At 45.8% G+C, this 12,625-nt stretch overlaps 1 protein-coding gene across 1 annotated transcript; it reads left to right on the forward strand.

Annotated features, from left to right (window-relative positions):
• Nucleotides 1–2,549: 2,549 nt before the first annotated feature.
• GLRX (glutaredoxin) lies at nucleotides 2,550–11,130 on the forward strand. Its single transcript, XM_039239361.1, has 3 exons — nucleotides 2,550–2,818; nucleotides 7,202–7,321; nucleotides 9,882–11,130. The coding sequence occupies exons 1-2, from the start codon at nucleotides 2,612–2,614 to the stop codon at nucleotides 7,313–7,315; spliced, it is 321 nt and encodes a 106-aa protein (XP_039095292.1). The 5' UTR covers nucleotides 2,550–2,611; the 3' UTR covers nucleotides 7,316–7,321; nucleotides 9,882–11,130.
• Nucleotides 11,131–12,625: the final 1,495 nt, after the last annotated feature.

Raw genomic sequence — 12,625 nt, forward strand, 5'->3', positions numbered from 1 at the left:
CCTCCACCCCACCCCCGCTCCCACCCATAGTCTCTGCCCTAGGGACCCTGTGACCACAGATCTTTGGGAAGATCACTCTACCAGTTAACAAAAATTCCACACCCACATTTTTTAGTTAGTCGGTCAGGACACCTGGCTACATAGGGATTTATTTAGCAGAGGAGTTTCAGCAGTCATGGTTGATAAGGAGGTCAGATTGCAACGACATGAGGAAAGAGTGGGAGGTGGGGAAATTACAGACAGTAAACATAACAGCAAGTTTCGTACTACTTGGGTGTTGAGAAAGGGTGGAGGCAGGAGAGTAGGGTCAAAGGAGATGAAAGGTGGTGGTGGTGGTGGTTTTTAACAAGGAGGGACTTGAACAGAATCACGCGCTGGTGAACAGAGCCAGCAGCGAGGGCCAGGTGAACCCCAGACACTGAGAAGACACAGGCTCTGCTGATGGACCTTGGGCCCAGGGAACAGAAGGCTGCTGCCCTGAGTTCCCTGAAGAGACCCGGGGCCTGGGGGAGGAGGGAGGCCACTGGAGTGGGAGCCAAAGGAAGGGGACAAACCAAGGTGACTGACTCTGGCCTCTGCCCCATGCTTATTTAGGAGGGGAGTGAAGGGCTGGGCTGGGAGGTCTCAAGTGGGACAAGTTGCCTCAGGCCTCTGGCCCCTAAGCACATTCTTTTTGTTGACAGAGATCTCACTTATCAGCCCCCTGTCTGTGACTCAATATCTGGGTTTCTCATTTTGCCATTTAATTTTAGTAATAACTAGAGCTGCTTCTGGGAGTCCAGCTTCTTCCCTCTGTCAATCACATGATGTTGGGGATTCCACTAACAAAATAATCAGTGGAGGTGTCCAACGCAGGCCCCAGCCCCACCTCTCAGAAAGCGTTTCAGTGTAAACCTTCCTAGGGGCGCCTGGGTGGCTCAGTCAGTTGAGCATCTGACTTCACCAACATCAGGCTCAGGCTCATTGAAGCTGACAGAGCCTGCTTCCCATGTTCTGTCCCCTCTTTCTGCCCCTTCCCCACTTGTGCTCGTCCAAAAACAAGTAAATTTTTTTTTTTAATTTTTTTTTGGGGGCGCCTGGGTGGCTTAGTCGGTTAAGCGTCCGACTTTCGCTTAGGTCATGATCTCGCGGTTCGTGGGTTCGAGCCCTGCGTCGGGCTCTGTGCTGACTGTCAGCTCAGAGCCTGGAGCCTGTTTCAGAGTCTGTGACTCCCTCTCTCTCTGACCCTCCCCTGCTCATGCTGTCTCTCTCTCTCTCCTAGAAATAAATAAAACATTAAAAAAATTAAAAAAATAAATAATTTTTTTTCTAGAAATAAATAAAACATTAAAAAAAATTAAAAAAAATAAATAATTTTTTTTTTCTAGGAGAGAGAGAGAGACAGCATGAGCAGGGGAGGGTCAGAGAGAGAGGGAGTCACAGACTCTGAAACAGGCTCCAGGCTCTGGGCTGACAGTCAGCACAGAGCCCGACGCAGGGCTCGAACCCACGAACCGCGAGATCATGACCTAAGCGAAAGTCGGACGCTTAACCAGTGACTAAGCCACCCAGCCGCCCCAACAAGTAAATATTTTAAAAAATAAATAAAATAAAATAATAAATAAATAACTTACTTCCTGGGGGAAAAGATGATTCACTTTTAAAGGCAGTTTTTCTTTGATTTATGTATTTAACCTACTATACACAGAGGGGTCAGAAATGAACCTAGGACAGAAGACTCCGCTCCCCCCACTAGTGACTGTGGGGAGTGCAGAGAAGAACATCATGTCTTCTAGTCCTACAGCCCCTGCTTCATACCTTACAGTGCTCCAGGGAAAGGTGGTAGGAAGTGTCACAAACAGAGGGTTAAACAGAGAAATTCACAAACGGAAATGCTTCTGGAGGACAAGAAGCAGGTGTCCCGAAGAGAGAAACTAGCAAACAAGAGTCAATGTCTGCCCTTGGAGACGGAACACGGCTACTCATCCCAGCTTCTGCCACAAGTCACTGAGTCCTGACTTTTCAGAGAGAGGTTGCAAGTCTAGAGTCTTGAGTGAAATCTGGATTTTTATGTTGTTGGGAACTAAAAACCATCAACCAGACAAAGCAAAATGCCCAGGGAGCAACCTCAAGAAGGACGCAATTCACAATTTCAGTTTCACTCCCTCTAAAGTGATTTCACTGTGGTCTGTTTCATGAATCATTTGTTTCCGTGTGAGTTTTTGCGTCTCTGGGAGGGAAAACAAAGATTTGACTCCAAGGAGTCACTGCTGGCTCAGCCCCCTCCCTGGGGCTGGTCTGCATACTTGATATGCTTTCCCAAAGGATAATTTGACTATGCTCTCTACCAAAGGGCAGGTGCTCCTGAAAAAGCTGAGGACAACACTGCCACCCTGGGTACAGTCCTTGATGAAACAGAAATATGCCTTCTCCTCGGCATCTCTAGCTGATGAATCATACGAGACTGACATGACATTGGACCTGTCCCTTTAAAAATCCAGCACGCTACCAGGCAAACTCCTCCTCCAGGGAGGTTCCTTTAAATAAGAGCCAGCTGGCCGGGCCACCGGTTTACACTCAGAGCAATACCTGCAATTGAGGTTTCCTCCCCAGGAGGCAGCTGCGTGTCAGTATGGCCGAAGAGTTTGTGAACTGCAGAATCCAGCCTGGGAAGGTGGTGGTGTTCATCAAGCCCTCCTGCCCCTACTGCAAGAGGACCCAGGAGCTGCTCAGCCAACTGCCCTTCAAACAAGGGGTTTTGGAATTTGTCGATATCACAGCCACCAGTGACACTAGCAAGATTCAAGACTATTTGCAACAGCTCACAGGAGCCAGAACAGTGAGTGCTCAAAGGCTGGGCAAAAGCTCTCAGATTCCTTTATCTTGTGGGGGCTGTGCACAGGATATGCCCGCCTGTGCCTTTCTCTAGGATACCGCTAGGGCTCCGTCACTCAGTCGTCACTGAAGGCGGGAGGGCTCTGCGGGGTGGGGGAGGGCACCTGAGAGAAGACACTGCTCCGAGGAACAGGCAACTGGGCTGCAGCCAAAGGTCCTCGCAGACCCTGTGCCCAGCAGTTGTGTGGGGGGTCGTTGAGCTATCGGGAGTCTTTGTTTCAAGCACTGCCGGGGAAATGACAGTTTTCAGCTTGCAGGGCTGGGGCTGGAAGGTGGAGTGGAGGTTCTGAGTGTGATCTGTATGGTTCTGTTATCGAACATGGGAATTGTGTGCACTCTTTCTTCTGTGTTCACTTGGCCAGGTGGGATTTGCTGTCCTTCAATCTTTTCTCTAAGCTTTCTTTAACTATAACCCAATTAGCTCATTCTTCCATATCTTATCTAACTCCTCCCACTGGAAAAATCTAAAGGCTCATTATTTGACCCTTCTTCTGAACTACAGAAGTTTCTAGGCCTGTCCTAGTAAGTAGGAAGTCCAGGGGCCGGAGTTTCAGGCCGGCTCTCACAATGGCTTGCTGTGTGGTCCTGGGTAAGGCACCACCTCAGTGATCCTCAGGGACCTCCCCGGAGGCAAGACCTGACTAGAACAAGGCACCTCCAAGTCCCCTTTGCCCTCAGTAGATGGTGAGCCCCACTAAGAACTGCTGTGCTCTACCTCAAAAGGCTTCCTCTTCCTCAGCTCCCATGGCTTCTATGGGGATGTCCAGCCAACCAGATGGCTTCTATCAGTTCTGGTGCTGGGTGTGGTAACTGCCGGTCCACCAGCTTGCCCCAGCCTTTCCCAAGATGCATATTCTCAGACGCAGCATTTGCAGAAGCACGTAGCCTAGTTTGATTCTAGTTTGACTCTGAGGATTTTCTCTGGGTTCGAAGTATAAAGCATTAGAGGCTGTTTCTCCTTTCCTTTCCTGGCAGAAATCAGGATTTTGGTAGAGAGGCTAAACCTGCTAACCTATTGCTTTCAGGGATCTGGCTGTGAGCTGACATCTCTTGTCTCTGCAGGGGGAGGGCACAGTGACCCTTGCTGCTTGGCTGGACGGCCAGCTGTGTGCACTGAGAGAAAGCAGTGCCAGGGACCCCGCTGTGATGGGTGGATCCCTCTCAGCCAGCGGTTCCCAAATGCTGCTGCACTTTAGAATCACATGAAGAGCTTTTTACAAAATCTAGATGCCCAAGTCATTCCTCATACCAGCTAAATCACATGTCAGAAGAAGACGCCGGCAATAGTTGTAAATCTCCAGATCAAAGGCTACAAACTCTCAGTCATGAGAGTTTGTAAGTTCTGAGGATCTGGGGGACAGCATGATGCCTGCAGTTAAGAATACTGTATTGTGCGCTTGCAGTCTGCTGTGGGAGGAGATCTCCTGTGCTCTCCCCACGCACATGCAAAAGTTAACTATGTGAGGTGATGGATGTGTTCGTCACCTTGATTGTGGTAATCACTGCACAGTGTATATGTATATTAAAACATAATATTGGATACTTTAAATATATACAAATTTATTTGTCAATTATACTTAAATAGGTGGGGGGGAGTTTATGATCCCCAGGTTATTCCAATGCCCAGCGAATTTGGGGGAGCTACTTCTCAGCCTGGCAGCCTCTATTCTTTAGCAGGAGAAACCTCTTCATTCAACACATTTTTCCCCCATTTAGTCATAGAGCAACAATTTTTCATGTAGTCTTAAGTCTGTTTTTGAATTTTTAAAAATACTTCTCACAGGCTCTTGAGTGCGGAACGCATTCCTCCAAGGCAAAGAACAGGTCCTTTTAAGGTGTATGGTTCATGTTCCGTAACAATGAAGGGTTTGAAGGGTTTATATGCGAAGACGCTAGAGACCTGGAAGGAGGAGTTGCTCTCTTACTTACCTGCAATGGCGTGTGGTGACGTGCGTGCACACAGTAAGGGCCGAGCAGGACTTGACTGATTACAGAAACCTGGGTCTTCAATCAGGCCCTGTACTGAGCAATGGTTTCCGTTTTATTCTGGCCAAAGATCCTAGATCAGCACCTTCATTTATTCTTTCTCGAATGCTCTTCTTTTCTTTAAGTAGATCCAAGTTCGTAGCCCGGATCATTTTCCTTCTCTCTGAAGAACTTCTTTGAATGAGTCTTGCAAGGCAGACCTGTTGGCAACACATTTCCTCAGTCATTGCTTGTGTGAGAGAGTATCTCTCCTTCACTTTTGAAGGAGAGTTTTGTTGTGCACAGCAATTTTTACAACACCGACTACATTCTAGACACTCTACTGGACATTGGAAAACTGTCATGAACAGAACAAACAAAAACTCCTGCCTTTGTGGAACTGACATTCTGGTACACACGAGAAGTAAAACAGTATGGCGGAAGGTGGTCAGTGATAAGTGCTATGGGGAAAAAGTAGGTGGGAAGGGAGGTAGACAGTAGGCAGCCAGGGACAGCTTTAAATGGAGCCATCGGGGCCTCAGTGATGTTAGTAGATCTCTAAAGGAGGTGAGAGAGCAAGGCATGCAGAAATTCAGCAATAGAGTATTCCAGGCAGTGGTTGAACAGCACATGCAGAGGTCCTGTGGTGGTCACGTGTCAAGGACGCCTTTGTGGCTGGAGTGTTGTCGAGTTAGTAGGAAAGTAGGAGGAGAGGAGGATGGAGAGGTGATGTGTGACAGGCTGGGAAGGCCTTTTTAAGCTGTCATAAGAACTGTGGCTTATAAAGCGCAATGAGATTCCGCTGAAGAGTTGTAAGCAAAGGAATAACCCAATCTTCATTTTGAAAGGGTCACTGGTGGCCATGGGGAAAAGTGACTAGGAAGGCCAGCATGGAGGGCTGAAGCTCCGAGACATGTGGAGTCTAGAACAGTTCCTCAGATGAGAAATAATGGTGGCTTGTCCCAGGGACATAGCCAGGGAGGTGGTGAAGAGTTTGGACAGTTGCCGAGCTGGCTCGGAGCAGCCCGGAGTGCAGAGGAAGTGCCTAGCCGGGGCTGGGCCCCTGGAAAGGTTCACCCGGAGAGTAGGGGCCCCAGCAGTAGCCAGCTCGCCTTTATGGTGGCAGTTCACCTTCTACTTCTTGACAGTGAGGGGCTGTCAGGTTCCTGGAAGAGGCGGCTGGGGCCAGGGGGGGAGGGCACAGAGCACGTGTTTCTCCTTCCCCAGCTGAATCAACAGACTGTGGTTCTGTCAACCGCTGCCCCCCACGGTGTCACGTGCAGCCTGCAGTCGGCTCCGCCTGGGCTTCCAGTCACTGCTGTGCTGTGGGTGGTTCTGCTCTTACCTAGAGCGCGTGCAAGGGCAGAGGGGCCTTCCGGCTTTCGCTTCTCTGCCAGATGGCGTGCAAAAACTCTACCCTGTGGACAGCCCGATCCTATTTCAGGACCTGTCTCAGGTGGCTGGGGGCCATTGTCCAGCTTTGGGTTTTTCAAGACCTCAGTTACTGGGGAGGAATAAACTGCTCAGTGTCAACCGGTGTTTTGCCAAACACAATCCCTGAAGCAGCAGAGTCCACATTACTGGAGAACTTGTCAGAAGTGCAAATTCTTGGCCCCAACCCTAGATCTTCTGTATCAGAAACTGGGGCAGGTGGGGAAGGGTTACTACCTCTGTTAAAGCCTATGTTTTAACCAACCCTTCCGGCAGTTCTGATGCCTTGAATGAGTACATATGCCAGAGGTGATACCAAAGCAGATGAACACCCTTGCCCCCAGAACTACAGCACTTAAATATCTTCTGAAAGGCCAGGAATGAAAGGAGAGGCAGATACCGCCACCCCTTCCTGCCACCCCTTCCCCAGCTGAGGACAGAGCTCACAAGAGAGAGGGAGGACTCTAGTATTCTGTGAATCTGAACATCAGACACAGAGATGTAATGCAAATACTTTTCCAGCTGTATTTAGAAAAAACTCCTTCCTGGTTGTCCTGGTTCAGCCTAAGGGCTCAGGTGTGGTCCCCCTAAGGGCTCAGGTGTGGTCCCCGCCTCTGAAGAGACCAGAATTCACTCAGGGTGGGCTGGCAGCAGCCAGCCAAAATTCTTTTCCTGAAATGGGTGTCTGTGGAGTGAAATTTGTAGGTCATGTTGACAAGTTAGACAATCCCATGCACAGCATTATCCGTGTGAAAAACTTTTTGGCTTAAAAACATTCTTTAGTGAATAATTTCATGTTTAAAACCGAGAGGTTGTAAAGTGATTTTAAAAGCTTTGGGTCATGGGAAAATTTTAGAGGAAGGATAAGATGTCATTCTTTCTAACCTAATAATGAAGGGCCTTACATATCTAGCTTGTTTGCTTTCTTTAGGTACCTCGGGTCTTTATCGGTAAAGACTGTATAGGCGGATGCTCGGACCTAATGGAAATGCATCAGAGTGGGGAGCTGTTGAAGCGGCTAAAACAGATTGGAGCTCTACAGTAATTATAGGTGAGTGAAGGGTAGCACGCCCAGCCAGAAACGTTGACAGATGGTATAATTCTACTGCTGTGAGTTTTTTAAAATTAAGTTTACTTATTTATTTATTTATTGAGAGAGAGAGAGAGAGAGAGAATGTGCGCATGTGCACCAGAGGAGGGATGGAGAGGAGAGACAGAATCCCAAGCAGACTCAGCGCCATCAGCGCAGAGCCTGCCACGTGGCTCACAGGGGCTCAAACCCACAAACCCTGAGATCATGAGCAGAGTGAGTGGAGATCTAGAGTTCAATGCTTAACTGACTGAGCTACCTAGGCACTCCTGCTATGTTTTATTATAATCCAGAAAGGCACTTTGGCTAGAGAAAGAGTGATGTGGGGTGATTAAAAGAACTGTCATGTCGTTGAGCTTCCCATTTTACAAAGAGATTGTGTCAGTGGGAGGAAATGTTTTCACTCACCCTTCATTTAACAAATACTTGTTGAGCACTTCCTACATGCCAGACACTGTACTAGGTCCTGGGGATATGGTGACAAACAAAAAGATAACATGGAACATATATTCTCGAGAGGTAGACTGACCAAAAACAAATAAGTAAATAATTCCTGAAACAAATTAATAGAATAATATGATAGAATGAGGAAGGAGGTAGGGAGCCAATTTAGCTAATATGGTAAGGGAAGGCCTTTCTCAGCTGGTGGAGCTGAGACCTGGTTGACAAGGAGACAGCCATGGAAAGATAAAGCCAGAAAGCTTTTCAGGCAGCGGGAACAGCAAGTGCAAAGGTCCTGGGGTGACAAAAAGTATGGAATATTCAAGGAGCAGAAAGCAAGGGAGAACAGATTGAGTGAAGTGCAATGAGAAGGAGTAGCAGCAAGAAATGTGGGTGAGGTCAGGGTGCAGAGGCCATGGTAAGGAATTTGATTATTCTACGTGCAATATGAAAGCAAGGGTTTTTTGTTTTTTGGGGGTTTTTTTTTTGGTTTTCGGTTTTGTTTTGCATTATTTATGTCCACACTGAAATTCAGTTCGATCTAATTGCTTCCCAAACATCAAACCAAAGTTTTCTATAGATGTCCCCCAAAGGAGATCATTTGCTGAATGGAAAGCCATAGAGTAACGAACTCTTGAAAAAAGGAACCAGGGTACTTGTGGGGTCTGACAAGCTCCTCTTTCCTCCAGCTCTTGTTACTGTTAACTAGCTGTTAAGGCCACACGGAGAGACTCCTTGGTTTTTGTCAGTCAAAGGAGACTTTGACTAATGTATAGTTCTTGGACTAAATATTCTTTGAGGAGTATTTATTGCCCATTAATTAATAACTTAGACTTGAGCAAATGTACGAATGTAATTTGTGGTGGTTACTCAAAATAGCAACAGAAGTTTTATTTAAAAAGCTCTGGGGTGAGGCGCCTGGGTGGCTCAGTCTGTTGAGCGGCCGACTTCAGCTCAGGTCATGATCTCACAGTTCGTGGGTTTGAGACCGGCGTCAGGCTCTGTGCTGACAGCTAGCTCAGAGCCTGGAGGCTGTTTCAGATTCTGTGTCTCCCTCTCTCTCTGACCACTTCTGCTGTCTCTCTCTCTCTCAGAAATAAAACGTTAAAAATAAATATAAAATAAAAGTTCTGGGGGCACTTGGGTGGCTTAGTCAGTGAAGAGTCCGACTTTGACTCAGGTCATGATCTCGCAGTTTGTGAGTTCAACCCCCATGTCTAGCCCGGAGCCTGCTTCAGATTCTGTGTCTTCTTCCCTCTCTATGTCCCTTCTCTGCTCAGGCTCTGTCTCTCTCTGTCTCTCAATAATGAATAAATGTTAAAAATTAAAAAAAAAAAAAGTTCTGAAAAATGTAATACCTTGAAATAAAGTAGCCAATATCATAAAGCTCCTAATCACAATTCTACCACATCACCACAGCCAGTGAACACTCCGTCTGTTTGTTAGTTTTCTGGCCTCACCCTGTGTACCAAAGCACTCAAAACCCGGTTAACTGTGCTGCTACATGTATCCTATTCTGGAACACTTTTCAAAAATGTAGGCTTAGATTAAAAAAATAGAAGAGGGGCGCCTGGGTGGCTCAGTTGGTTAAGTGTCCGACTTCAGCTCAGGTCGTGGTGTCGCGTTTGTGGGTTCGAGCCCCACATCGGGCTCTGTGCTGACAGCTGGCTCGGAGCCTGGAGCCTGTTTCAGATTTTGTGTCTCCCCCTCTCTATCTGACCTTCCCCTGCTCACGCTTTCTCTCTCTCTCTCTCAGAAATAAATAAAACATTAAAAAATTTTTTTAAAAAATAGAAGAAAAATAATGATTTTTCTGGGGGAGATAGGAAAGATGACTGACTACCCCAGCTACATCTGTGTTGGGGTGGGGATTCGAGTCCCCCTTATCCACAAAGTTTCTTTATTTGCATTGTCCTTCAGCATTATATGATCTCAGCATTTTGCTGCCAGCTGCATCTCAAGGCCATCTGTAAGAGCTTCGCTTAAATAGCAAGAGTAAATGTTCTGGTAATGAAAGAATAATGAGTGAGATTTACCTTTCCAAGGAAATCCACTTCTTTGTGTTTTGTGTTTCTGGCAGGGCAGACCCCAGGATGATATTCCCCTTGACAGCTGGATGGCATTTCAAATGAAGACCACACTTCCTGGCGGATGGATCTGGGGCTAACAGCCACAGCAACTGTTTGCTTAAAATTCTGAAATGTGTTCACCAAAAAAAAGGGGGAGGGTGAATTTTTTTTTTTTTTTTTGGCAAAAACAGTTTTTCCTTCTTTTGACTCCATATTAAAAGCAGACCAACTTGCCCCAAACCACAGGTCTGAGAAAGTTGAAGGACATCTTGAGTTTCTTCTCCATTGGCCCTTTGGGTTCCAAAAGACCATGACAAGTTATGACTTAGGATTCACTCAACCCAAAAGACGTTCTTTCTCTTGGGCACATGTCTCTTACTGTTCTCCATATGCTAGGACCCCTCGACCTCTAAGCCCGTGTTTCTCAACCAAGATTACTCCAAGTCCCCTAGGATGAATCTATAATTGGTTTCCTGCTATTGCCTCAAAGTTACTTTGTTGAGTTTAACTCGACAGAATTTACATTATGAAAACAATAAGTATTTGGAATGTTCTTTTTCAAGTTATATGTGTCTCCCCAGTCATCCCCATCCCACCCCATCCTATTTTGGGAATCACTGCTTTGAATCCATGTTCTTAACCCTGACAACTCACAAATCTCCTAGAAAATGTTCAACAATTCTGTGAAGGGTCTTAAGGACCCAACTTGGGAAATGCCATGTGAAACATTAAGCACAGTTGCCATTGCTGCAGGGATCAGAGCTATCAGTATAGCAGCTGCAATCATGGGGGTCCTCAGTTGTGTAAGATGGTCATCCAGGCAATCCGGAAGAACCATGTATTAACTGGCCTAGGTTATCGAACAGAAGTCAAATGCAGCATTTAAAATGTTATCACAGAAAACTTGCAAACCCCTTCCCCAAAAGTATGTCTGTAAAAGGGGCCAAATTTGAGAAACATGGTCCTAAATGATGGTCTCTCCCTCCTTTTTTCTTCACTCTGAAAACTGTACAGTTCTTTATTGTGAAGTTTGATCTAGAACTGCAGTATTAATTTCCTTCTGTGGTCTCTAGTGGGTATGGTTAATTTCTTTTCTAATAAATACCCAGAGGTGACAGTGATTTTTTTGCCTAATTCTTTTCTATGTTCCTAGTACCTTAAGGAATGGTATTAATGTAAAAGACAGCAAATTAAAACTTGATTCATGTTTGTTCCCAACCATTATAAATAAAGGCACATGCTATTGTCCTTCATTAAGTACAAATGGTTGATGTGATTTTTAAATTTCACATTGAAATGACAAATCGTTTGAATATATCAACACTAACCTATTGAATAATGTTTCGAATTCAAAAACAGTCTTTTTCATTTCACATTCTCTTTTTCCATTTCTTACCTAATACCTTTCAACCAGATTGCTGTGCATGATTGTGCAGGTTACACACTGCACAACACGGTAAATACCCCTTGGAGATTGTGTAGTATTCAACTTGCATTCTGCGATCCACTGCAGACCATTTGCCCACACTTTCTTTCATACTTCATCCTGAGATGCCCTTTTCTTCACCTTTGATTTATTTTCAAATTTCTCCTTCAAAGTCTGATTTACAGACCATCTCCCCTGCACATACCCTCTCTTCTCACTGCTTTTTGACTGTAAAAAGCTATTACTCTCCTGTATACCAAAGCACTATGAATATAAGTACCTCAAAATTCTCATTGGGTTGAATCGCAGTTAACCCTCTATATTTGTCTTATGAGATTCAGAAATACCCAAAGGGTTTCAACTTAAACATCTTTGTATGCCTGGACTCTAGCACGGAAGATCTATTTTATCAAAGCAATACATGCATGAGGTTTAAAATCTCAAATGATACTGGGGACACTTGGGTGGCTCAGTTGGTTAAGTGTCCAACTCTGAATTTCAGCTCAGGTTATGATCTCACAGTTCATGGGATTGAGCCCTGCATTGGGATCTGCACTGACATTGAAGAGTCTGGTTGGGATTCTCTGTCTCTATCTCTGCCCATCCTCACCTTTCTCTTTCTCCCTCTCAAAATAGGTAAGCTTAAAAAAAGTCCATACTGAAAGTACTCCCGACTCCACCCATCTCACCACACATTTATCAGTTTCATTTAAGCCTATCTAGAAATACTGTAAGACCTATTAGACATATATAAGAGTGTCTAGAATGCATAGCTCTGTTTAAATTAACAGCCATGAATCTGCCTCCTAGGTTAAGAAATAAAGTGCCTATCAGAGAGTACTTCTAAGGTACTGATAAAACACCAGAGAGGCCCATGTGTCCCTTCCCAAAATACACCCTTCCCCCCTCTACAGAGGTAATCACTAGCTCACTTTTGTTGTAATTGTTTTGATGCCTTCCTATGGTTTTCCTCCCTAAATATCCCTAAGTGACACATTTTAGTTTTGAAAAGCGGTAACAAACACAGACCCCAGCTGTGTAAGGCAAGGGCAATATTATCATAATCAGGTGAATGGCCCCAGGAGAAGATGAGCTGAATAGAGACTCCGGGTCCTAGACTGGCTTCAGCTTCCCTAGGAGTTTAGCAGAGGGGTGCCGCCTGAACACAGGGCACCTCATGGTCAGGAAAGCTAGTGTGTGAACAAATACTAGGCATCCTCCAGAAATAGAGTCAATGGAAGGGGTCTGCTCTGCCTTCTCTCCTTCGGAGGCCCAACTCCAGTTGTCAGGAGCAGGTCGAAGCACACCACCTCAATGGGAGTGAGTCAT

The sequence above is a fragment of the Hyaena hyaena genome, unplaced genomic scaffold (assembly GCF_003009895.1).
Source record: "Hyaena hyaena isolate Hyena2069 unplaced genomic scaffold, ASM300989v1 scaffold_156, whole genome shotgun sequence".
Classification (NCBI taxonomy): domain Eukaryota; kingdom Metazoa; phylum Chordata; class Mammalia; order Carnivora; family Hyaenidae; genus Hyaena; species Hyaena hyaena.